At 35.1% G+C, this 25,677-nt stretch overlaps 2 protein-coding genes across 3 annotated transcripts; both read left to right on the plus strand.

Moving 5' to 3' along the window:
* The first annotated feature begins 254 nt into the window (after positions 1–254).
* On the plus strand, positions 255–22,356 carry RIF10 (polyribonucleotide nucleotidyltransferase). Of its 2 annotated transcripts, XM_008245933.3 has the most exons (25): positions 261–599; positions 1,415–1,483; positions 3,526–3,632; positions 3,725–3,767; positions 4,607–4,690; positions 4,950–5,014; positions 5,120–5,276; positions 6,179–6,235; positions 7,335–7,448; positions 7,730–7,993; positions 9,266–9,340; positions 13,788–13,901; positions 14,522–14,614; positions 15,103–15,281; positions 15,417–15,600; positions 15,769–15,816; positions 16,032–16,104; positions 18,193–18,266; positions 18,339–18,446; positions 18,534–18,628; positions 19,766–19,829; positions 19,983–20,036; positions 20,135–20,176; positions 21,049–21,533; positions 21,932–22,356. In XM_008245933.3, the coding sequence occupies exons 1-24, from the start codon at positions 327–329 to the stop codon at positions 21,427–21,429; spliced, it is 2,817 nt and encodes a 938-aa protein (XP_008244155.2). In that variant the 5' UTR covers positions 261–326; the 3' UTR covers positions 21,430–21,533; positions 21,932–22,356. The 2 variants fall into 2 exon arrangements, with proteins under 2 accessions (XP_088898742.1, XP_008244155.2); XM_089042616.1 differs by lacking the exons at positions 20,135–20,176; positions 21,049–21,533; positions 21,932–22,356 and having other exon boundaries at positions 255–599; positions 19,911–20,035.
* A 1,602-nt stretch (positions 22,357–23,958) lies between these two features.
* Positions 23,959–25,382, plus strand: LOC103342378 (MDIS1-interacting receptor like kinase 2-like). Its single transcript, XM_016796760.2, has 2 exons — positions 23,959–24,130; positions 24,940–25,382. The coding sequence occupies exons 1-2, from the start codon at positions 23,959–23,961 to the stop codon at positions 25,332–25,334; spliced, it is 567 nt and encodes a 188-aa protein (XP_016652246.2). The 3' UTR covers positions 25,335–25,382.
* The last annotated feature ends 295 nt before the right edge of the window (positions 25,383–25,677 follow it).

The raw sequence follows: 25,677 nt of genomic DNA on the forward strand, positions 1-25,677 counted from the left end.
GTACAAAAGGTATTTTGTGTAGTTAAATAGAGTGTATTTAGTTAATTTTACATTTTGATTTAAATAAAAGGGTATAATTAGATCATATGGTGTACTCAATTAATTTTAAGGTTCGTTTAGCGTAACTCTTTTTATAATTGCGCATTAAAAATGGCACATTTTAAAAATTGTTAATTTCATTTAATTTAAAAATATTTTTCTTTCATTTTCTTTCTTTCAACCTTGCGCGCCTTAAAACCATACAAGCGGATAAAGTCTGCCCTCTCTCTCTCTCTCTCTCTCTCTCTCACCAGCGAGTGAAGCGGCCACAGTGATACAAGCGAGAAATGTTGGCAAACCCTAACAATGTCAGATTGCACTGCCCTAAGCCCTCCCAATTCCTGCACCCACAAAGGCCCAAATGTTTTCTCTTCCCAAACTGCCCTCGTTCCCCCTGCTTCACCAGCAAGTCCAAGTTTTGCAATTTGTCCCTGCTTCTGCCCCGAAAGAGTGGCAAGGGGTTTGGCATCAGAGCTTTGGCCGAGCCCGGAGTTTCAACGAACGGTCCTCAGGGCTACCCTCCGCCATACTCTGTCAAAATCCCTGTTGGTGATAGACATGTGAGTGGTGTTTTGAGAAATTTGGTTTAGTTTCAACTTTGAAGGAATGCATTATATTATAATTGGGATTTATCTTTATCACTTTGTTTCTTCTTATGTATAGAGAAACTTTGGATAGGATTTGTATCAAGTGCAGGGAATAAGTAATTCCAAATTATTTGAAATCGGTTTTAAAACTAACTATATATTGTGCTGGAAGCTTTTGTAGAAACTCAGTTACGTCGTTACTGTTACAGTTAATCATAGCCGAAAAGAATGAGATATTGAAAACGGAGTAGAATAGGATGGCAAACCAATTTTCAGAAAAATGTTTTGGTGTGCAAAACTTGTAAATGAAACAAATTTAGAATGGGAAAAAACACAGTGGGTCTTGCTGATCATTTCAAGCTAGTGTCAGAAAAACCTAATCCTGTTACTTCGCATTGTTAGATTATTTTCTTTTGAGCTATTTTATCTCTTTTCAAAGGGCTCTTATCGTGTGTTCCACTCATAGGCACCTGGCATATGCAGTGCTTTCCAGAAAAATTAATTTCTGCAAAACGCAATTAGATTAATTCCTAGTATATGGAACATTCCTTTGGACTGAAAGGTGATATAAAAAGAAAAACATAAGTTTTTACTGAACGAAGTTCTAATAGTTCTGTACACCTTTTTGGAAGTGTTAACAAGGCCCTTAGTTTCCAGAAAGGATGTTTAGCAGTTCAATTAAATTGTGTTGAGAATTGTTTCATAGGTACTTGTTTATTAGAAAAAAGATATGCTAAATTAAGCTCGGTTGTATCATCATGTAATATTTTGTTTTGGAATCATTACAGATTTTGGTTGAGACAGGTCATATTGGGAGACAAGCCAGTGCCTCTGTTACAGTGACAGACGGAGAAACCGTAAGTTATGGTTGTGTGCCTGAATAAAATGGTTCCTTTTCTGGTGTTATACTATTTCCCTACAGTTTTTTCTTATTTTTTTGATTTTTAGTAATTGCTTTTATATACAAGCAAGAGTGATTAAACAAGGGTTGGGATGTCGACTGACCCTGAAAATGTCCGTCAACATTTTAGAATTTGTCGTTGACATCTCAGAAAAATGTTGGTGACATGTAAATTAGATCAATTCTATAAATTAGATCTTGATTTAAGTCAACCACCTTAACCTAGGGCTGCATTTCTAATAATCTGGCTATATTGATGACATGTATGAAAGACAAAGGTTTGTGAACGTTAGGATGCAATGAACATGTGTGAAAACTAAAGGCAAGAGTTCTTTAAAAATCAAGTTGAGCACTCAAAGTAGTTTGAGAATCAAATTTGAAAGGCTCATGAGCTTTGCAAAAAGGTTTGCACAAAATCTCTTTTTGAGTCTTCCAGTTGAAGGTGCAAAGTTTTCTCTAAAATTTTGCAAACTATATATTTGCATGGTCAGACAAGGTTTTACAAACCCAGGGTAACCTCCCAAGCCTAAAACAAGTAAGTTTGAACAACTTAAATTGAATAAGAAACTTCAAAATTAAAAATCTTGATTTTAGAAAATTTCTTGAAGCAATCTCATTCGGTCAATATACTATCTACGGATCTTGACTTGAAAGCCACTAACTTTGTAGTTTTTAAAATCATTTGGAAAAATTTTCAAGCACACATTATTAAATCCAGCCTCGTCTGCTGGAGATTTGCAAAACAATTGATTCTACCCAGAAAATCAACTTTATCTAATTTCCAAACATTTTTTACTTTAAAGCCATGCAATCAATAATGCATTGTCATGTAAATGTGGAAGTCTAACACCCTAGAATTGCTGATGTTAGTATTTTAAGTCCCCTAGCTACCAAAGTCAAGTCAGATATGGGAGCTTATTGAAATTCTCATTGCTTAAACCATATAAAGCAACTTGAGTAGCCTTTGTTCCATCTTGACTAGATTTAACCAGACACAGACTCAATGTTGGCTAAGGAAATGCCAAATGCCAACATAGAAACATGGACTTAGTACCAGTTAGTGTTATTGCTTTGGATTCAAAATGGGCTTGGCTTTCTTTCTGTATTGAAAAAAGGCCTATATTTTGCATTGGGCCAAGTTAAAATGGGCATGTGTCTTTCTTTTAAAAAATTGTTTTATCTAACAAACTTCAGATTGGGTTGTGGCTTGCATAATGTGTGTTGACAATATATTTGGGTCAATTGGTATTTTATTTTATTTTTTGTTTTACCTATTGCTGAGCATTTTTTTATTATAAATTTTTATAGCTTATGAAATGCAGAAATGCAGGGATAAACAATGAGATACCACAATTCTGCTTATGTATCTGTCCAAAATTTTATGTACATGCACATAAATTAATTACAAGCATAATTTAGTCAGCATGCGAACTTCTTTTTACCATGTCGTATATGATTTATATACAGAAATTCTCCTATGCATCGAAGCGTTATTATCGTGCGGACGCCATGTATTTTCTACTACCCCTCTCTTCTTTCTTCCCTGTTTACAATGGCATCCGCATGATAATAACGTGTGGACATTTTGGATGAGAGATTAACTCTCTATATATAATTGAATATACTATTTGGAGAAATTAAAGTGTTGTATATATTATTGACTGATTTACTAAAGTATTCCATGATTCTTACCTATATTTCCAGTTTTCCATAATTTTGGAGTATGGATAATACGACTGATATCAATATTTTTATCCTTTACTAGCATAAATAGAGATTTCTCATCTAATAATGGAAAGCTAAAAGGTTTTGCATTGTGTTATGCAGTAAAACAGATTCTTCTTTAATAACATAAGAAACATATTTATTACAATAGCTGCTAAGAAATATTTTGATGTGTTACTTTGCATTATCACCTTTAATTCTTACTGTCATTCTTGTGGCTGAACTTAGATTTCTGCCAGTAAAGATTTAGCAGATATATCTTTCTTTTTGTAGATCGTTTACACATCTGTTTGTTTGGCTGACGTTCCAAGTGAACCTTCGGACTTCTTCCCCCTTTCGGTACATTATCAGGAGCGCTTTTCGGCAGCAGGTCGAACTAGGTGTGTCTTGGACCTTTTTCCTGTATCTTAGTTGCTTCGACTTTTGTTGCTTGCATTTTTTTTCAATACTTTTGCATCTGTCATTCTTCCAGTGGAGGCTTTTTCAAACGAGAAGGAAGGGCGAAAGATCATGAGGTACTTACCAGTAGCAATTTAGTATTATGAACCCTTGATTCCTCTCCTGACAGCTGGAGCTGTCTTGATGAATCATAGATGTTCGGTTCAAGATGCTTATATCATGGGATTGCTATTGCATTATTTTATGAGTCTGGTTTGTTTATCTATTTTTTTCCTTAGAAGGTGTGCAATCGTTTGCCTACATAAGTTGTATGTGTAACATCGAGGTCCCAGTAAAGAAAGTAAACAAGGTGGACTGCTTATGTTTCTTTTATTAAAAATGATCTTTCTTTGATTGTGATTTAGAGGTCAGTGGTTCTTTATTAGCCACCACAAATTCAGATATGCCTTTTGGCCAATTGGTAGCTCATCTCCCCATCAGTAAGGGTGGAAGGTGGTTGCGGGTTTACATCATGTCTGGGTGTGGGTTTTTTTCCCAAATCGTACAGAAAAAAAAGTTAAGGTCCCTACTTTACTGAGAATCTATTCCCATTATTCTAGATTTGGCTTCTTATCAAAGATATACCTTTCAGATCAGACTTAAGAGCAGAATTGTAACTTAGGCATGAAATTTTTTTCTTATACTTTCTTATTTTTTTGTTTCGCTCTTTTTTGCCCCATATTGAGACAGATTGTACTTGCTACAAATCCCACGTAAACTTTCAACGCAATCTGAGGAGTTCTTTTGGGTTTTTATTAACTTATTTTTATTTAGAATTTTTTTAACTTCGGCGACCTAGAAGTCAGTTATCAATCATAATATGTATCAATGTATTGTTATGTATTCATTGTACATAACTCAACGTTCTCCCTTGTCTTATTTTTATACAATTGTTTTAGCTTTCAATTATATGCAGGTTCTCATTTGTAGATTGATTGATAGGCCTTTGCGTCCAACTATGTTGAATGGCTTCTACCATGAAACTCAGATACTTTCTTGGGTATGTCCCGTATGAATTTCAACTGCATATATGTACTAGGTTTGCTAATATCTTTATTTTCAGCAAATTGTAATCTACTTGTATGCCAACTTGAGCACTTACAAGATACTTACACTATAATTTAGTGTGCTGCTAATTATGCTTATTCATCAGTTCTTTAATTGTCAAACAGAATGAACCAATACAGAGTCACGGTGCCATTGTTTTACTTGGTTTATGTTTCATCTTGATAACTTCCTTTGTCAACATATCGCTGCAGGTTCTGAGTTATGACGGTTTGCACTCTCCTGATTCTTTGGCCGTTACAGCAGCTGGAATAGCAGTGTAAGTCTGACTGCTTTTAATTATTTGGAGCATTATCATGCAATTTGGTTTACATTCGGTATAAAAAATTACACTTTCTTTGGCCTAATTATTCAAATTCCACAGGGCTCTTTCAGAAGTTCCAAACTCAAAAACCATAGCAGGAGTTCGAGTTGGTCTCATTGGTGACAAATTTATTGTGAATCCAACAACTAAGGAGATGGAAGACTCGAAGTTGGATTTATTGCTAGCTGGCACAGATAGTGCAATATTGATGATAGAGGTAAATTGTTGTTGAAAAGTTAAATGTAATGTTTGACAATGCCAAATCCTTGTGAACTTTAGCTTCTCAAATGGATTATATTTGTAACAGCAATCATGCAGACTATCTTGAATCCATATGGCAGCTTTATTACTATAAAACAAGTTTCTAGGCACATTTCTAGGATTTAATTAGAAGGTTTCGGTAATTATGTACTCAGCTCTGCAATAAGCTTTGCACGTTGTGTTATAGTTTACTTTATAAGGATTCCATCAACTAGTTTGAGGTAGATTTCTCGTTATCAAAATTTTGTGTCGGAATTTCCTGTTTGTATTTTTTCTTAGTGGAGGTCTGAAAATGGTTACCCAATTCGGGATATTACCTACAACAATTGCTGTTTATTGACTACATTAAATATCTGCTTTCTAACTTGTGTTAGGTGTAGCAGAAGCAACGTCTATTGCAGGGCATGGAAATAAACAATATATAATTTGTATTTTTGTTGATATGTTATTAAAATGGTAAAATACATCTTTTAGAAATTTGATCAATGCGGCAAAATAGTATTTACAATAGGTGTTATGATATTGAATACTTTAATCAGCAGCGAAAAAAATTGCACCCTTGCTCTTTGTTCTGTCCACGAGTGTAGAAAGTATCTGTTACTAAACCACTTCTTTAGTTGTTATATGTATATGTGTGTGCATCAATATATGTAGGTTTTATCTTCTTCTTACTTTGGGGCTTTTAAATTCATTGGTCTGCATCACTTTATGTACTCATTGTATATCTGACATGAAAGAGTGTTAATTAACATTTTTCTTTCTCCAGTGTTGGATATAGTAATTCCATGAAAATTTTCTATGTTTCCGTGTTTTCATGCTGACTCACAACCATTGTTATGTGTAACATCTTCTTTGCAGGGCTATTGTGACTTTCTCCCAGAGGAAAAGTTGCTGCAAGCAGTAGAAGTTGGGCAGGTTGTTACTTCGTCTATGTATGTAGTTTATTTGGTTGCACAAGTTATAGCTTTTTATTATTTGAAGTTAACTAAGACAATGTTATGTTCCAATTATTTTGGCCTTGCTGCCCATGCAGGATGCATGAATTTGCAAATAATTTTTATCTTTAGCATTACTAAGTGGTCATAAAAAGTTAAGCCATTGTCTTTGCTTGTATTAGAAATTCTTTTTGCAGTATATTTCATATGATTTACATTGTTGTTGGGCCTGCCTATCGTGTTGTCACTATCATATCTTTAATCAACGACACAATGTTTTGCTATGTTTACTGGGAGGAGTTGTGGAGCCCCAGTAAACATTACTGGCGGGACGGTCCTCTTGCCCTGTTGCTTTTGTGGTAGAAAATCTGCCATTATCATGTTGAGTATCCTATACTTTTGTGTAGCTATGAATACCTCCCATTGGAGATGAGTGAGACATCAGAGAATTTCTGCTTAACCAAGCTTAATTCTAACCAAGTGGCTAAGAGTGCTATCCTGGAAAGAATAAAAGAATCTAATGATTTAGAAGAGTATGAGGGAAACTCGAGAGTGATGTGAGCTCTGAAACAAGTTCGAAGATTTAATTTTTAAGGGAGATACATCTTCTAGGGAAAAGACTAAATTGAAATGGGTGAAAGATTGAGACAATAACTCGAGAATGTTTCGCAAAGTAGCCAAGAATGAATAAGTTGAATAAATTGGAGGATGAAGAGGGTAATTGAATAAGAGTCACATTTAATTGTAAATTGCTCCGTTTGAGTTTTAGTTATTTAGGTGTTTGCCAATACTGGAAATTAACAACCAAAGCTACCGTTCATAGGCCAGTCTAATGCATCAGCAGTAACATTTATTTTTGAGGTGATTTGGTTTCAGATATGCTGAAAATATTATTTTGTGCTTTCTATATTTGATCATAAACAATTCTTATATGTATGAAGGCACTGCTCGGAAATTAGTAACTCTATGTAGTTGTTCAAAGAATTCATTGTCATTACTTCTTTGATTGTTTATTTGAAAACTCCCAGAACATATAAATATCCAGAGAGGTAAATTTTTTGATTATACATCAATATCAGGAGGCCGTACGAGCAATTTGCAATGAGGTGGAAGCTTTGGTTAAGAAGTGTGGAAAGGCAAAAATGCTTGATGCAATCAAGTTACCTCCCCCTGAGCTATATAATCATGTTGAGGTATGCTTTCTATCTTGTGTACTTTTTACTGAAAAAAAAATAAAAATTACCTTTTGAATTAGGTTGATCTCTCTCTCTCTCTCTCCCTCTCTCCATAGCACACACACACACACACAAATGTACCATATCCTCGCTATTTCTCTAATTCTTCATTTCCATACTCTCTCTTTTACCCTACTTGGTTTCTATGCTCTTGCTGCTATTCTTCTCATATGATGACAGATTTACTTATCCTTTTAACAAACATCAAGTGATCACGTATTATAATTGACAATGCACAGGAAATTGCCGGTGATGAGTTGGTTAGAGCTCTGCAGATTAGGGACAAGATTCCTAGAAGAAAAGCTCTTTTGTCATTGGAAGGAGAAGTTTTGACTATACTTACAGAAAAGGGATATGTTAGTAAGGATGCAGCTCTTGGAGGCAGTGAAACAATACCAGATATATTTGAAGATGAGGATGAGGACGAGGAAGTGGTTGTGGATGGTGAAGTAGATGAAGGTGATGTTCATATAAAGCCTGGTTTACGAAAGTCAACTCCCTTGGTATAATACAAATCTTTCTATTCTGTATTTCAAGTTTTTTATCATTCTGTGAATGACATTATCCTTTATTTTTGCACATAATATATATATATATATATATATTTATCTGTATGTGTATGTAGTTATTAAAACATATGTTCATATTTAAGAAAGATGGAATTATCTCATTGTTTTTTGCTTTTTACTAAAATTTGTTGAAGATTGCTCTGGAATGGTGTTAAGATACTTTTAAAGATCTGGAATCAACCTTTTGATAACCCAAAATTTACTGTATATCTAATTACCTATATGAGCATCCAGTGAATTTGTCCTAAAAGCTTTGTAAAAGGCTGATTTCTAGCCATTAGTGCGGTTGTTGTCTCCTTTCTTTAGTCGCTTGACCTTCACATGATTTGGAATTATAGTTGGAACAAAATATATTGAAAAGAAGTTCAAAGAGAGTACCTCATGCGCCAAAACATGTTCGTAAAGTTGACTTTTCATGTCTAAGTCTCCATACTCTCACATTCTCGTTTTTATTCTTTGGTTCATGCAGTGGGGTCCTTTTTTTTAGGTCGAAGTGTGTGGCCTTATAGAATTTAAATGTGATACAGGAACCCATGTGGTTGATATTTTTATATAGTATTTGAAATTTTTTGGACTTGTGGTGAAAGTTATGCTTCTTTGGAGTTGACACCAAGAAGTCTAATATTAGGATACGTGGATCACAAGAAATTTAACAAATATATTACTATTTAATATATAACTTTCCAACTTAAGTGTTTGAACTTTATTGAACAAGCAATGAGAGTTATGTTTCTGAATTAGCGATTTTCAAGGTAGTTCAATTCCTTAAGTTTTTCCATGTGAGCACTTATGGGTCAGCATGATTTAAACCATTAGAAAGAATACAAATTTATAAATAAACCCAATCCTAGACATGTATTTATAAAAAAACCCAAGCACTATTTAAACATAGAAACACACCCAAAATCAACCCCAAAGTCAACTTTTTGGGTGTGTTTATAAATGGGTTTTGAGTGTGTGTAATGATGGGTTTTGGGTGTGTTTATATGTTTAAATAGTGCTTGGGTTTTTTTATAATTTCAACCCCCATTTTGGGTGTTTTAGTCAATTCTGATTTTTCTGTATTACATTATTTTGGATTGTGTTGCTGCAGTTATATTTTTGAATATTTCAACTGACAATCGTATTATTCTTGGTCTATCTCGGAGTTTTATGAATACCTAATTGTGAGTGCAATAGTTACTAAAGTAATATTATTATTTTTAGTTTTTTTCTGAGGTAGATGTGAAGCTGGTATTCAAAGAAGTCACATCCAAATTTTTGCGGAGGCGCATTGTGGAGGTATGAACATTTGCTTTTAGTTAGATATATTTACTTAAATGTATCTGAGGCAGATGTGAAGATGGTGTTTGCTTAACTAGATGCAATGTTATCTGTTAAACTTATGACCTTTAATAATATTTATTACGTGAAAGGATTTTTATTTTTATTTTAAATAAATTTAAAGAAAATTAAACCTAATTACTAGTATGAGAAATTTAGGGTTGGGTTCTTTCTTGGGTGAGTGCAATTTCAACCCAATTTCTAAACCCTAGTTTGATTTGGACAAGTACAGGTTAAAGTTTTAATTGGGTTTGGCTCTGGGTTTGACTGATGGAGGCCTAGTGATAAGGACATCCTTGTCAAACCCATTAGGGTTTACAAAAGAAAGAGATGGAAGAGGAAATTATTTAATTCGGTCTTCAAATCCTGCAATTTTGGAGCAATAGATGATTTCTGCGTTTTTAACTTGTTGTCCAAGTTTTCTATACTTTCAGGATTTCTTGTTTGACTAGAATTTGGTTTACTTATTTTATTAAATGTAGATTTGATTACCTTTTCTATTTGGTTTAGGATTTCTTTCCCAGAATAAGTTTAAGAGTAATGCTACACTTACCACATTTTTATCCCACATTTCTATACCACATGATGTGGCATGACCATATTATATGCCACATCAATTAAATCAATGAAGTGTATTTTAATAAAGACAATTAGAAAAACAAATATTGGAATAAATCATAAAAAATATACATATATTAAATAATTTTAGTTGATGTGGCTGTTCACCTCAGCTGCCATATAAGATGGTATAGAAATGTGGTATACAAATGTGGTAAGAGTAGCATTATTCTAAGTTTAATTTCCTTTTCACTCTAGGGTTAGATTGCTATAAAAAACCCCCCATGAAATTCATGTTGGAGTTGAGTTATTGAGATATTGAGAAAAGTTTATTTTCCAGAGATTGGAGACTTCTTGGTGTGAAGCCAACCCCTGGAGTGATTCCAGACCCATCCTTGTTCATTCTATTCTCTGTTTTCCATTGTTTGCACTTCTGCTATATTATCTAAATACTCAATTCAACCATATCCTACATCACCTAGACTCTAGAGACTTTTTTGTTTCTTTAGGATCAAGGGTCACTAATGGAAGTTTATTGTTTGAAATTAGTATTATATGGAGTTGTAGGCATGTAAAACTACCTCTATTTGGACCAGCATCTGGAATAAGTTTTCCCTCGTTTATAAAGTTTTGGTCATTAAATGTTGTTTAACTAAATTGGCTGCCTTTGCATATGATCACATGTGAAAAGCAAAATCAGTGATACTGTTGTATAAGATTCATGTGTGATCAGGTTTCAAAGATACATCTCTATTACCTGCTAAGCATATTCAATTTTGAAAGGTTGATGTAAAAATTAGTGTGAATGTTTTGAGCTGAAGTCGGGCAAATATCAAATTGTAACCAAGTCCGAAGAAACAATAAAATGAAGTACACTAAATATTCAAGCTCTGATAAGTGAATCATCACTTCCACTAAGGGTTTCTTCACTATACTTTTGTCCAAAGGACTGCATTCTAAGGCTGTTACGAGTTAGGGATTTTGGAAGGATTAAATATAACTTAGGCTTATTTACTGTAGCGCCCCCTGAAACTTCAGTCAAATCTCACATTACCCCCCCAAAGTTAAAATGGCCCACTTAACCTCCTTGACCGTGATTTCGTGTTCCACTTTATCCCCTGCTGTTATCTCCGTTAATAACTGTGTCAGTTTTGATGATGTGGCAGGGCTATTTTAGTCGTTTTACCACAAGTGATGACGTGTCATGTGAATGGCCCACTTTTTTGTTTAAATTGAATTAAATAATTAATAAAGTAATGTAATTATTTGTTTAATTAAAATATATATAATAGAAAAATTAATAAATAAAAATATTTTTTCACTTTTTTTTTGGGTGTAATCTTTTTTCACTATGCTTTAAAAATTAAATTAAATTAAATAACTAAAACTCTGGCTAGATCCAACTCTCCCCAAAGATCAATCCTTATCCCCTCATCCTTCCTCCTCTCTCTTCTCTCTGCAACCAACCTTTGCACCGTCGTCCACAACCACCCAAACTCACCACCACCCATACCAGCCATACCCGCCGTGTCTAAAATTTGCTATCATTTCAACATGTCTTGTTTCTTTCTTCTTCCCAATTAGCAAAAATGTTCCACTTAGCATAGACAATTCCTAGCAGTTCAACCGAAATGCATAAAAGCAATTCCATTTTTATTTTTTATTTTTTATGGTGAGATGAGGGGGAAAAGCCCCAAAAACAATTGCACAACAGCAATAAGGCAGGTTCTACGAACTCCCATCAGATCCTCCCATAGGTGAGCCCCTACCCACCTACGAATATCAGCAAAGGAAACAAGTCCCAGAACAAAATTGAAACTCCCCTTAGCCAAGCAGTGTGCAACCATATTTTTCTCTTTGTAGACTTGCTTCACCACACAATTATCAATTTGATGCATAAGTTCCCAACAACTGGATAGCAAAGTAGCTAGAGGATGAAAATCAAGTATATTGGAATTCTGAAAAAGTAGAACTGCCGTAGCAGAATCCATTTCAACAATCAAGTTGTTGATTCCCTTTTGCACAGCAAGTTTTAGGCCAAAAAACAGTCCCCAAATCTCTGCTTCTAGGATCTGACCTTTCCCAAGGTTGATTGGAAATCCCCTAGTCCAGTAATGCGCTAGCTTCACAGTGGTCACCTAGAGCTGTACAAGCTCTTTGGATTTTGTTCACCTTAGAGATCAGGTTCTCCATTGCTGGCTTGGGAGATTGATGGCAGCAGGAACTACAATGTCAGACTCAGATCGCTTAGATATGAGGCGAGCTCGAAACGTTGACGTTTTAGAGACCTAGATCTGCGAAGAAATGAAGACGACAATGGGCCGGAGAGAGAGAGAGAGAGAGAGAGAGAGAGAGGCTGGTTGGGGGTATGAGTGGTTATGTCTGGTGGTGTCTTTGGGTTGGTTGCAGGGAGAGGAGAAAGAATGGTGCCATTCTCTGGGGAGAGTTGGATCTGGGTAGTTTTATTTGTTTATTTATTTAATTGTTTTAATTTTTAATTATTTAATTTAATTCAATTTACTCAAAAAAGTGGGTCATTCACATGACACCTCATCACTTGTGGTAAAAAGACTAAAATAGCCCTGCCACGTCATCAAAACTAATAGAGTTATTAATGGAGATAATGGCAGGGGGTAAAGTGGAACACGAAATTACGGTCAAGGGTCAAGTGGGCCATTTTAACTTAGGTTTTAGGTTTTAGACATAAAAAAATTTTCACTTTTGGAAAAAGCCAAAGCTTTTTCAAAAAAGACAAAAAAACCACTCAACTTTCAAATCAAAGACATGCAAATGTATTGGATTCCTTAGGAAATCTAAAAATAAATAAGGGCATTTTTGTCCATTTTTGCTTCTTTTAAAATTTTTCTCTCTCCTTTTGCTTTTTCCAAAATGTCCTTTTAACTTTGGGGTGTAAAGTGAGATTTGACCAAAGTTTCAGGGGGTACTACAGTAAATAAGCCTATAACTTATGCATGATCTTATTGGAATAGATATTGTAGCCTAACAGTTTGTTTGGTGAAGACTTGGCTTTCAAATCAAGCATTCAAGTCTCAATATGCACCTGTGCTCACAGTTTAGGTTGGTTTAAATGGGTTCCTGAGTTTGCATCTAGTTGTTTGACTGGAAACGAATTGGGTTGCTGGTGAAGCAACCTGAGATCACCCAATTAAAGAGGAAACATCAACACTACCCACACTGTTTTGGTTAGGTTGAGTGTGTTGGTCAGTTTATGTGCTAAAATGTCCACCCCTAACTGAAAATTTTGAAATGTACACGCTTCTGCACAAAAAAGATCTACCCATGGATAAAGAGGTTGAAATTCTCTCAAATGAAGGTTGAATGACTTAACTGTATAAATTCTACATTATGCTTTCTTTGCTGACATATTTTGCCTCCTACATAATTTTATTCTCAGATCCTTGATAATTCAAACTATGCCTTTTTGAGTTACAGTAGCAATGCAACAGAAATTGTTTTGAACAGAAGAGAGTTATGCATATGAAAATTTCTTTGTTCATAACCTGCTCATTTTTTTTAAGCAATACAGACTATTTTATCTTTTATTTTGAAACGCTGAAGTAGTTAGTGTTTTTGTGTTGCTCATTTTGAACACTGAAATAGTTAGTGGTTATTCCGGGCATAAAGGATCTTTGTGATTTAGCTCTTGTTTGGCGGGTACTAACACATGGCTCCAATGATATGGATTACTAGGCAGGATATGAATTATTAAACTGACAGGAGCCTTGTTTTTAACCTTGAAATAGGTTCTTGTCATCTAAACGCCACAAGTGCTAGTTAAATTCATGCCATGTTTTATATATTTATTTTTTGTGTGTGGTTACTACAGGGTGGAAGAAGAAGTGATGGGCGTTCCCCAGATGAGATACGTCCAATTAACTCAAAATGTGGACTACTTCCCAGGGCACATGGAAGTGCTCTTTTCACACGTGGAGAAACACAGGTTTTGAATTTTATCATTCAGCATACCTGATTATCTTGTTTACAAAAACTGCTCTTTTGATTAATGTTATTGCCGTTACCATGTATATTCAGAACACATGAAGATAGTTAACTGTTCTGTATGTCTGTGCTAGTGTTTGTGTGTGTGTGTGTGTGTGTGTGGTATATGCGTGTTTGTGTTTTAAGTATTTCACCATGATTTGTTTCTCCCAAACACTTGGTACCATCCATGGAGCTACATTGTCTTCATATTGTTTGCTGGTGACTTTAATAGTAAGAATCATTTTTCAAGCTGAGATGAATTTTCTTTTTTTTTGAACTAGTGTTATGTCTAGCTATAGTCGAAGCTAGTTACCTCTTATATGATTTTAATAAGATCAGCACACTAGTAATTGAGCAGAAGAGTATGATTAACCCTTTAGCTACACCCCACATTTGTTTAACGCATCTCAATTGACTCTCATTTGTTCTAACTGAGTCTGTTACTACTCTCCGAATCCACAGTTCTTATGACCAACTTAGGTTCTTATGTTGCCATTCTGATCTTCATTGAGTTTAATTATCCATGGATATTTTAGTTTAGTGTCATTAATCGTTTCTTTTCATTTTTTCTATTTACAGTCATTGGCTGTTGTTACACTCGGTGATAAGCAGATGGCACAGAGGATAGACAACCTAGTAGGGGTAGATGAATGGAAGAGGTTCTATCTCCAGGTCTCTCTCTTTATATCTCTTCATCTTAGTAATTGAGTATGTGGTGAACCATGTTTTGGCAATGTAGTCTCTGGCATACACATAATTTCTTATAGCTATAAATAATTCTGTTCAAAGTTCAATAGATATGATATTGTGCCCAACTTTTCTGATCTTAAGAAGATTGATATTTTTGTGATTTCCTCTGTTTCCTTTAAGCATTTAACTTATGAATTGTCATTGTTGAACGGAAGTAATATTTGACTGTTCTATGATAATTTCTTTTATGTTCTTTTGCAACTGTTGTCTGCGTAGTTACCATCATGGTCATAAATCGAGTTATAGAAAAACGAGGTGTTTCATTACATAACAATTTTTCTCTGATTGGAATTACCACCTTTTGTTGATGTTTGAATTCTGTTATGCAAATGATGCCATTTCAAAATAGTTTTGCATTTCTGCATTTTATAAGTGTTGGGAACCTTGCTAATAATTTATTAATTTTTCAGTACACATTTCCCCCGTCATGTGTTGGGGAAGTTGGACGGAATGGAGCACCTAGTAGAAGAGAAATTGGTCATGGAATGCTTGCTGAGAGAGCTCTTGAACCAATTTTGCCTTCTGAAGATGATTTTCCTTACACTGTACGTGTTGAGAGCACAATTACTGAAAGCAATGGCTCTTCAAGGTGGCTTTTTTCAATTTCATCAACCAAATAATATATTTTTGTTATCAAATATATTTCAAACATATTTAACATCATCAATTTTTTGACATCGAGGCTAAGAGTTACCTCTTAACACTATCCTTTTTGAGGATACAGTATGGCATCTGTTTGTGGGGGATGCTTAGCATTGCAAGATGCTGGAGTTCCGATCAAGTGCTCTATAGTTGGGATAGCGATGGGTATGGTTCTGGAAACTGAGGAATTTGGGGGAGATGGTGCTCCATTGATTCTCTCTGACATAACTGGATCTGAAGATGCATCTGGGGATATGGATTTTAAGGTCTTATGTTCTTGAATTTACCTAGTTATTTAGTGTTTTTGTTGGTTATTATTTAATATTGTTCAAATCTGAAAGCCTGTGTTGTCAATACTCTATGAACTACAAAGTGGTCTTCATAGATCATGATTTAATAGCATAATATTTTATTGAATAATTCAGTGATTGCAGGTTGCTGGAAATGAAGATGGTGTAACTGCATTTCAGATGGACATAAAGGTCAGCTTTTACTTATATCCTGATAGTTTCTTCAATATCAATCTCATTTTGTTACTGTGTTTTAGGATAGTATTGTTACTACTTCTAACCCACTTCCCACCCAATTGACATGGATTGTGTGAAGAGTATGTATGTGTGTGTGCGTGTCATTTGTGTTCTTCTGGTTATCTGTGCATTATAATAAGTAATAATCAGAAGCCCTCCTTCTATATTAGGTTAGCGGGATTACATTGCCCGTTATGAGAGAGGCACTCCTACAAGCAAAGAATGGCCGGAAGCATATTATTGGTAAAGTTTCCTAATTAATATTGTCTTTTATAGTTGGGAGGTGTGATCAGGTTAAGAAGGATTTAATTAGTCGGGGAGGTGTATTCCTGTGGGATCCGGCCTATTTAGTCAATAATCAATAACCTGTGTGCAATTTAAATGTGTTCTTGGTGCTTGGTACTTCCATTATAGGTTGCAGTTGCAGATACATATTTCTCATCATAGCACTCCAGTTAGAAAAATACCCCCCCTCTTGCCTGAGAGAGAACCCATATTTAATTTTCTTGTCATACAGTATGCGATATTTAATTTTCCTTTTGTCAGACAGTCGTGTTTTTTTTTTTTTTTTGGGATGAAGTAAGGGGGCAAAGCCCCAAGAAACAGACTACACACACTGGTCTAAACAGATTAGTCTAGAACAAACAATTCCAAGCAAATCATCAAGAAGATAAGCACTGATCCAACTAGGAGCCTGCTCAAGCAAGCACAGCCCAAGATCCAGTTGATAACTCCAATTAAACAATCGGTCAGCAACACCATTCTTCTCTCTAAAAACATGCTGAAGCACACAACTGGTAAACTGCTGCATAAGGTCACAACAGCTCCTAACCAAAGCAGCTAAGGGATGCAAAGCAAGCAGAGAAGAATTCTGACAGAGATTGACTGCAGTAGCTGAGTCCATCTCGATGAGGAGACTACTGATACCTTTCTCAAAGGCTAACTTCAGACCAAAGAAAAGCCCCCATATCTCAGCCTCAAGAACTTGAGCTTTTCCTAGATTAACAGCAAACCCACTTACCCAGTCACCAGAAGAGTCACGAATGACTCCCCCAGCACCAATGCAACCAGTAACACTTCTCCTTGAACCATGGATTTAAGTTTGAACTGTCCAAGTCCAGGAGGCTCCCAAGCAATATGAATTTGAACCTTATTTACCCCTTTAGTGCGATTAGAAGCCGACTTAATCCACTCTTGGGCAGCTGCACAAATAACTTGTCTTGGATTAGAGAGAACCGTATCCTCATTCTCGAAAACATGCTTAGAGAGACAGTTGTGTTTTCATTTAATTGGAATCACGCCTAAATCTATGGTCCTGATTAACAGTCTAAAGAAATAACTTTCCAAACTTTCTCGCAAGAGAACGCATATTTATGAATTTGTTTTGCATGTTTTTTTTTCCAGCACTTTTTCCAGAAAGAATAAATATTTTGATTTTTTTAAATTTCGCCTTTTAAATGATACCTTCTGTCTCCAGCAAATTGGAATTTTCATTTTATCTCCTAGTGGAATCAGTAGGTTTTCATTGTTCGTTTGATTCCCCATGTTCATGGTTGCCTATTATCCAAATAGAGGACACTGGAACTTCTATATAATTTTTCATATAATAGCACCAAATTGCATATAGTGGAGTCTAAGGATGTGTTTAGAGTGTTTTTTCTGGTGTGTAAAGGGTTTTCAAATAACTAAAATCAATGTTTGACAGAAATAGGGAGACATGTTTATTGGGTTATTAAAGTACTTTTATTGTTTTTGGGGGAAGCACCTGGTAAGTGCTTACTCAGGAAGTGCTTTACCTCTTGGGTTCTTAATGAAAATTTTTCTTCAACAATAATGCTACCATGTAAAACTGCTACTAGGTAAAAACCATTCCTCCAGAACCACTCCCAACCAGCCAAGTATCTTCTGTTCAAATGATTAACATTTTGTCCTTGTTTTAGACGGCTGTGGGCCTGTTTGAAAGTGCTTTTAAAATGGCCAAAAGCACTTGGGGAAAAAGTTGGAAGTGCTTTTGGGTTATATAAGTACTTGGAATTGTTTTCTGGAGAACCGCCTAACATCTGCTTCTTCAGGAAGCACTTCCAAGCGCGCTTCCAGGAAGCACTTGAATTCTATTTGCTTCTAATAAAAGCACTTCCAACAAAAGTGTTTATGAGCAAATCTGCTTTCTAGATGAACTTAGGATCGTTTGTTACACTTATTTTGGGTCTAACCAGCCACAAAAGATTGAGTTTAGTTTATTGGATTCTGGAAATATTGTATCTTGTTATCTCATACTCTGCTGTCATTAGAAGGTGAAGTTGTGTTTTTGTTATTTTTTTAAAAATTCAGCGGAAATGTTGAAGTGCTCACCTCCTCCTTCAAGAACACTTTCTCAGTATGCGCCACTGATTCACATAATGAAGGTTTGTTGATTACCTGTAGATGATCTGAAGTATGTAATGTACTTCTTTCTTACGACCCTGATATTGTGATAGGTCAAACCTGAGAAAGTAAACTTGATCATTGGTAGTGGTGGGAAGAAGGTGAAGAGTATTATAGAAGAGACTGGAGTAGATGCAATTGACACGCAAGAAGACGGGATAGTAAGACCAGACTATGACCCAATCTGCGACCATATATTTTCATTTAATAATTTCACCCTAAATTTAACTTTTTTCTGGCTATTGCAGGTGAAAATTACTGCCAGGGATTTGGCTAGTATAGAAAAGTCTAAAGCTATTATTACTAATTTGACAATGGTTCCAACAATTGGTGATATCTACAGGTAGCCTTTTTTTTCTATAGGAAATAACTTTTTATTTTGACCAATGTCCAATAGCTTGTTTTTGTTTCTGCTCAAATGTATCGTTGACTCTACAATTTTCAAAAGATATGGTTATTGTCCTTATAATTCAAAGTATTAAATATCATAACTATTACCTTTCTCAAATTTAAAATATCAAACTTCATTCTGCATGTTGCTTGTACAAATAATATATCTATCAAATAAGTTTTCAAGAGCAGTGATGAAATATAAATTTAGAGAAAAATTGAATTAATGTATCAAAGAGTAATATATCTATCAAAATGGATTCTGTTGGATAAGGATACTGTGGCTCTTAGATTCATCATCTTGATTTGAAGAGATGAGTTGTATTGCTGTCCATTCTGCAGTTGTATAATGTGCTATTTTGTGGGAAGTTTGATTTTTTCAGTGGAAAGAAAAGGGGTGTTGTTCTGGGGAGATGTGTTATGATGGCAATTTTCTGGGTTTTATGGGTTGGGTATTTGAAAATGTGTTTGGTGAGGAGGTGCAGTGCATATGGGATAGGGTGCATTTTTGCGCTTCTTTGTGGGATCTGTAGCTTTGGAGTTGAGAAATCCTTGTTGACTAATTTTGTACCGCTTTACTTTCATTTTCAAAATATAATTCTGTTTCTTATTGGGGGGAAAAAAAGAAGATAAATTGTATTGCATTTTGATACTGTATCTATGTCACAGGTATGTTAGTGGTTTTTCTATTATTTATAATCATTTTACATTCACAGTTTATGTAAAACTGGCACGTAATATAGTAGTTATTATATTTAAAAAGAGAGAGATCTCTTATAAAGTAAATTAAGTTATTGAACTTATTGTAATAGTCTTATGGACAAACGATCCGGATCGAAAACTCCCTTCTTTGTAATTGGATTTTATATATTTTTTTCATTTCTTTTCCGAGGCTTAGTCAAAGATTATGTGTTGGACTTACTGTGCTTTTGACATTAATATGTAAGTAGGACAATGCATTAGGAATTCCAAGCACTCTATATTCATTAGGGTATCGGAGAACAGGATGTCTTTTTATATACCTTCTTCTTGGTTAATTATGCATTAGATCAGTAACTAGTTAATTGACTTTCTGGTTTTAATGTACCAGGAACTGCGAGATCAAATCAATAGCTCCATATGGAGTATTTGTGGAAATAGCACCTGGGCGAGAGGTATAATGCATTGTGTTGTTAACAACCAATTTATTAGTTCTTTTACCTTTTTGAGCATTGTAAACCTTTTGTTAAGTATAGGTAGGCCCATTTTATAAAGAAATGGGGTTGAAACAGTAATATCAGCAGGCATCTCAATCTCAAATTTTTCAGGGACTTTGCCATATTAGTGAGTTGAGTTCGAATTGGCTGGCAAAGGCAGAAGATGTAAGCACATAATATTTTCCATATTATTATTTTCTTATATGTTTCTACATGTGTAAGAATCATGTGGATAAAACTTTCCTGTTTATTTAATTTTACAGGCTTTTAAAGTTGGAGACCATATTGATGTTAAACTTATTGAGGTACGATCTACTATTCCTGACATCCTTAGAAAGAAATAAATGTAATGTTAACTGTCTGGTGATAAATGATTTATTTAGTATTAAATTATTATCTTCTCATTGGAACATTAACCTTTTCTGACAGCCATGTACCAAGAAAAATCAGTCTCCTTATCCTAGAAATGTGAACATATATTGTATAAATAAGATAAACAACGGCCATTGTAATATATGGTCCTGCAAAAGTTGGTCTCATTAATGGAGATTTGGATCTGGTCCTAACCTTTGCATCAAGTTGCCACCTCATGGGCTGAACCTGTGTAATTGTGTTTTATAGACTAATACTTGTATTGTTGCATTCGACAATGATCTTACTAATACGACCATGGTAAGGCCCTTTTTGATTTCGCGTCCTTAAACAAAGCGAGAAATCCTTGCCCTGTGAAGAAATTCAAAGAAGGGATTTTTTCATTCAACTAAGACAGGTTCACAAGACTAACTCATTAAGCATGGTTCCAAATTTTTATGCCAATGCGTACAACGGCCAGATTTTGATCACAACAGAATGCATTGATTGTTCAGTAGAAAAACTTTAGTCATTCATGCGAGAATTTGAAGCACGACCATCCTTTACATAATTTGTCCTTGCATTATTGATTTAAGACGTCCTTTTAGAAATCAGATTTAAAACTGACAAGAATTCATCGTTGCAGACCAAAAGCTCTCTCTTTACTTAATGAGTTTAGGTTTTGAGTAGTTTTGCTAATTTTTTTAATGCTTACATTTACCATGCATTCGTTTCATTCCTTGCAAATTGTTGATCAATTTTGGTTTTACTGGGTTTTCACCTACTCTGAAGAACTGCAATAGGATAATTTGTCTGTATAATGCAGGTAAATGAGAAGGGGCAACTTCGCCTTAGCCACCGAGCGCTACTTCCAGATACAGATCCAGAGAAGGCCAGTGCAAAGCAGCCTACAGGTGACGCCAAAGATGTTGTAGGTTCTCAAGAAACATCTGACAAAGGTTTACCTAAAAAAATGATTAGCATTCGAAAGGGGGACTTAGATGAAAATATAAGCTCGCCCAAAAATGATACAGCAGAGAATACTTTGCTTCCACAAAAGAAGTTTATCCGGAGATTAGTCACCCCTGCCAAAGATAGACCAAATATCAACAAAGATAAGACAAAGAAGAGCAGCAGTGAAGTAGTCAATAGCGTCTCGAGCAATGGGGAAAATACTTTAGTGAATGGAGAGGCTAACATTGGATAATAAGGATATTTCCTTCTTGACCTACTGACGAGGATAATTTGTTGGTCCTGTTTGTCATGTTGAAAAATGATGGTGCAATGCCTCGAAACTAACAGGAAGAAATGGTATGAATTGCCTACCTATCATATATATTCTCTAAATTAATTTTGCATAGATATCACTTTAGAAATGGACCTGAAAAAGGTCACATACTATTTCGAGATTGAGCATTGCCATCCAACAATAGGTACAAACAACTGACAACCTCATACATTGTCCAGAGTGCTAGTGAAAGTTTTTTATTATTTATGTTCATATTCAATCTTTCTGTTAGGCTTCAATTATTATAACAATGCTGATCATGATGCCAGAAACGGTTTACATTTTTCATTATCCGAGTATTAGTTAATACCTTCTTGTGGTCAATTTTTGTTTTATGAGTCACTGCTTGAACTGCAAATGGTATATAGGTTATTTACTCAAGAATTTACTAATTAGAAATGGTGGAATCTGTTTTTGACAGGAAATTGTTTATTAGGACGTTCCACCGTAAGGTTCATCTCACATGCAATGACATGAATGTGTCATTCTGCAGAGGAACCTGGTTAAATGTAACTATCATATGTTCTTTAAGAAAGGGAAGTATTATGGTCTTGGAAAATTTGCTGAACCACTGATTCTTACTGGATCAAGAAGAGCTCCATTGTGGTGTGGGGTAAATTTCCTTGCTAGGTGCTTGAGAGTTTCTTTTGCAATAGAGGAGGATGCCATGGTGCATTTTTTGCTTAGATTTTTTTTGGGACTAATATCTAAGCAAAGCATTCGATAATGTCAACCTGATAGTTTCGTTTTTGTTGGCTATTGCTGAAGCACAATTTTTTTGATAATATGTTGTCAAACATCATAGTTGAGCTCTTTCGCAACAGTTCATAAATATTTTTCTTCTTTGCTAGGCTTGTCACTTCTAAAGCATATATAATACAAGTTGAGTTCAAAAGCTTCATGTTTCTCAAATTATGAACATTGAATTCGTAATGAATTGCTATTTGAAGACACCCCCATTTCTTTTTCTTTTTTTACACAAGAAAAACATTGCAAAGATCCACGTGGGATCTGTATCCCTTACAAATCAAAATACAATTTATGTAAAACATTCCTAGGAAAGTTCCGAAACCAAATTCATGTCATCGGAAGAAGCATATCCTATCTTAGCCAAAGTTCAACGACTTGGTTTCACGTAGGAATGATGTAAAGAATAACGATGGGAACCATGTAGAAGATACCAAATATCTTGAATAATTGTTCGAATATGCCAAGGAGGCGGGATCTGATGATTTAGGATTGGGATTAGAACTAAACAATCGCCTTCAATTTCCAGCTGTGATAACTGTAGACGAGAGGACCATATTAAAGCATTCCTTAAAGTCGTAGCTTCAGCCTGCAAAACATAAGAAAAACTAGGCAACGTATACGGTGCACCTGGTCCATCGGTGCACCAACTTTTAAATGATAAAAAAATATGTGTGTTAATTGGTTTTTCCAGGTAACAGGTCAAAGGTATGAGTTTAATGCAATTGCATGGTTCCAGGGTATAATGCAATTCGTTACAATGCATTCAATTTCGTCAATTATTTCAATTAATTCATTTATTTCACAAAACTTTCAAGTATGGGACTGAGGTTGGTGTTCATGATTCATTTAATTATTTCACAACTATTGTGGGTAGCTTTTTCCAATTAACCAAACTGAATTTCTTTTTGTTAACTTGTAACAAAAAAACAATAAAACTTTATTAACTACAAATTTATCGTGTATAAATAATTGGTTTGTTTGTCCCTCAATAAAAAATAAAATAAAATAATTTTCATTTCATGGTAATGTAGAATTCTCCTTATCTCTTTTGATTTCCCAAAGAATTTATGTAGCTTTCACTTTAGGAAAAACAAAATATAACAATTTTCATATACTTATGACAAATTTGGTCCCTTGGTGTCGACGAGTTGATTGGCAAAATTGCTTGCATCGTCTCCGGCACATGTCATTTAAGATTTCTCATATCTTTCGTAGGGTAATAATGTTGCTGATGCTTTGGCAAATTATGGTGCTTTGGGCTCTGGTTTAATTTGGTGGAATACTGCACCTTCTTTTGTTTTGCCTTTTTGTTAGCCGGACTGGCTGGGCATGCCTAATTACCGGTTCTCCTAGTTTCTTTTGTTTACTCTTTCAGAGTTTTGGTCTCTTAGGTCAGCATGTTATTGTGCCTTTCTGTCATTGTCTTTCTCTTCTACATGGTTTGGTTTGGTCCCCCCTGCTGTTCTTGTATCTCTTTTTTGTTTCTTATTAATAAATTATGATCAAGGGGACGGGTAAGGGGCTTCTGGAGTATTGGTCCCTCTTTGAGGGTGGTGGATGTTTGTGCATCGATGGCCGATACTTGAGGAGCTAATCTCGCCTAATCCTTTGGTTTATCTTAAAAAATATATTTATGACTGTTTGGGCCCAAAAGAAATCTAAAAAGTGCCAGCCCATCTTCGCAAAGAAAGGCCCACAATGCACCACGATTGCTTGCCACCGATTGTACATCGTGACATCTCAAGCAAGAACATTTTGTTGGATTCTGAATATGAGGCATGTGTTTCAGACTTTGGCACTGCTAAGTTTTTAAATCCATACTCAACTAATTGGACTGCCACTGCAGGCACTTATGGTTACATGGCACCAAGTAATATTGTGATTCCCTGTTCTATGTATTTAGCACTTTTAAGAGCATCTCCAACCGATGTGTCAAAAGTCTGCCACATAGACATTTAACGGCTAGAAATAACATCTCACATCACTCCAACCGATGTGTCAAAGGTGATGTGAAATGAAGGCTGAATGTTGAGATGTTATTTTTGATATGCCAAAAGTAAGATGTCAAATGAATATTTTTTTATTTTTAAAAGATAACTGGCTGTTACTTTCATTTATTATTTTCCTTTTTTATTTTTATTTTTTTCTTCTTTATCTTAAATGATTTGACTGTTACAATAATTATTTATTTGACATATCGGGTGGAGTGTAAAACTGTGTAAATGTCAAATTGCCACATCAGCCATCAAATTTAAATTTGATGTTTGGTATTTGACATCTCCCTTGGAGATGCTCTAAGCTTTTGTTTTTAGACCGATGCTTCATTTTCATAATTAGGAGCGGTAACATAAACACATTGGACTTCTTTGATTTAGAAAATATAACTAACAGATATTTTTTTTATGTGAATGATGATGGAAACTTTTCTTATTTAATTCTTTTTCTTCTTCACCGTCCAGCTTCTATTAAGCTATCTTCTCTAGTTCTGAAAAAGAACCAAATTTCCTCGAATTTGTAGGTTGTGTTTCAATCAATTATTAATTTGATTGGGAAATTGTGACTTCCTCACTATCCTTTTTCTGAGAAGCAATGTTTTGAACACTTCAATCTGAGCCTCTTATTATACGTGTGTACAATTGATGCATGATACAATTTCTTCTATGTGCTTTTTCTAAGCAGAGCTTGCATATACAATGGAAGTGAACGAGAAGTCCGATGTTTATAGTTTTGGAGTTGTCACACTGGAAATAATTATGGGAAGCCATCCAGGAGATGTTTTCTCATCTTTATCATCCGGGGCATCATCTTCGTCCTCATCTGCATCACCTGCCCCTGAAATGCCAATTTCGGAAGTTCTGGACCAACGCATCTCCCCACCCACAAAACAAGAGGCAGGGGAGGTGGTGTCTCTGGTGAAGATCGCATTTGCATCCTTGAATCCCAGTTCGCAGTGTCGTCCAACAATGAAGAAAGTTTCTCAACTCCTGTCATCAACGCAGAGGCTGCATTTGTCAAAGCCATTACATATGACGACATGTGGTGAATTGCTTGCTCTTGATGGTTTCACTGCCTGATCAGGACATGTGCTGCTTTTCATTGGAGTCTGCCTTATTCTAATTCTTCTTAGAGTCTGCCTTATTCTAATGCATGTATATATCAATTTGCCACCTAAAAGATTGTGAATATGTTGCTATTAGCCTAACCCTGTCAAGCATTCCGTTAAAACTTCACTCGCAGTGCTCTTTTTTAATGTATAGAATAGTGATTCCTCAACAAAAATTAATAAATAAATAAATAAATAAAATAGTGGACGTACAGTCAAAATACAACTAAATCATAAATTAGAGGACGGATAAAGTGATGATTCAACATTTTCTTTGGAGGCACACATTGAGACACAACACAAAATTCAAGTGG

Source organism: Prunus mume, linkage group LG8, assembly GCF_029339155.1.
Source record: "Prunus mume cultivar Tortuosa linkage group LG8, ASM2933915v1, whole genome shotgun sequence".
NCBI classification, from domain to species: domain Eukaryota; kingdom Viridiplantae; phylum Streptophyta; class Magnoliopsida; order Rosales; family Rosaceae; genus Prunus; species Prunus mume.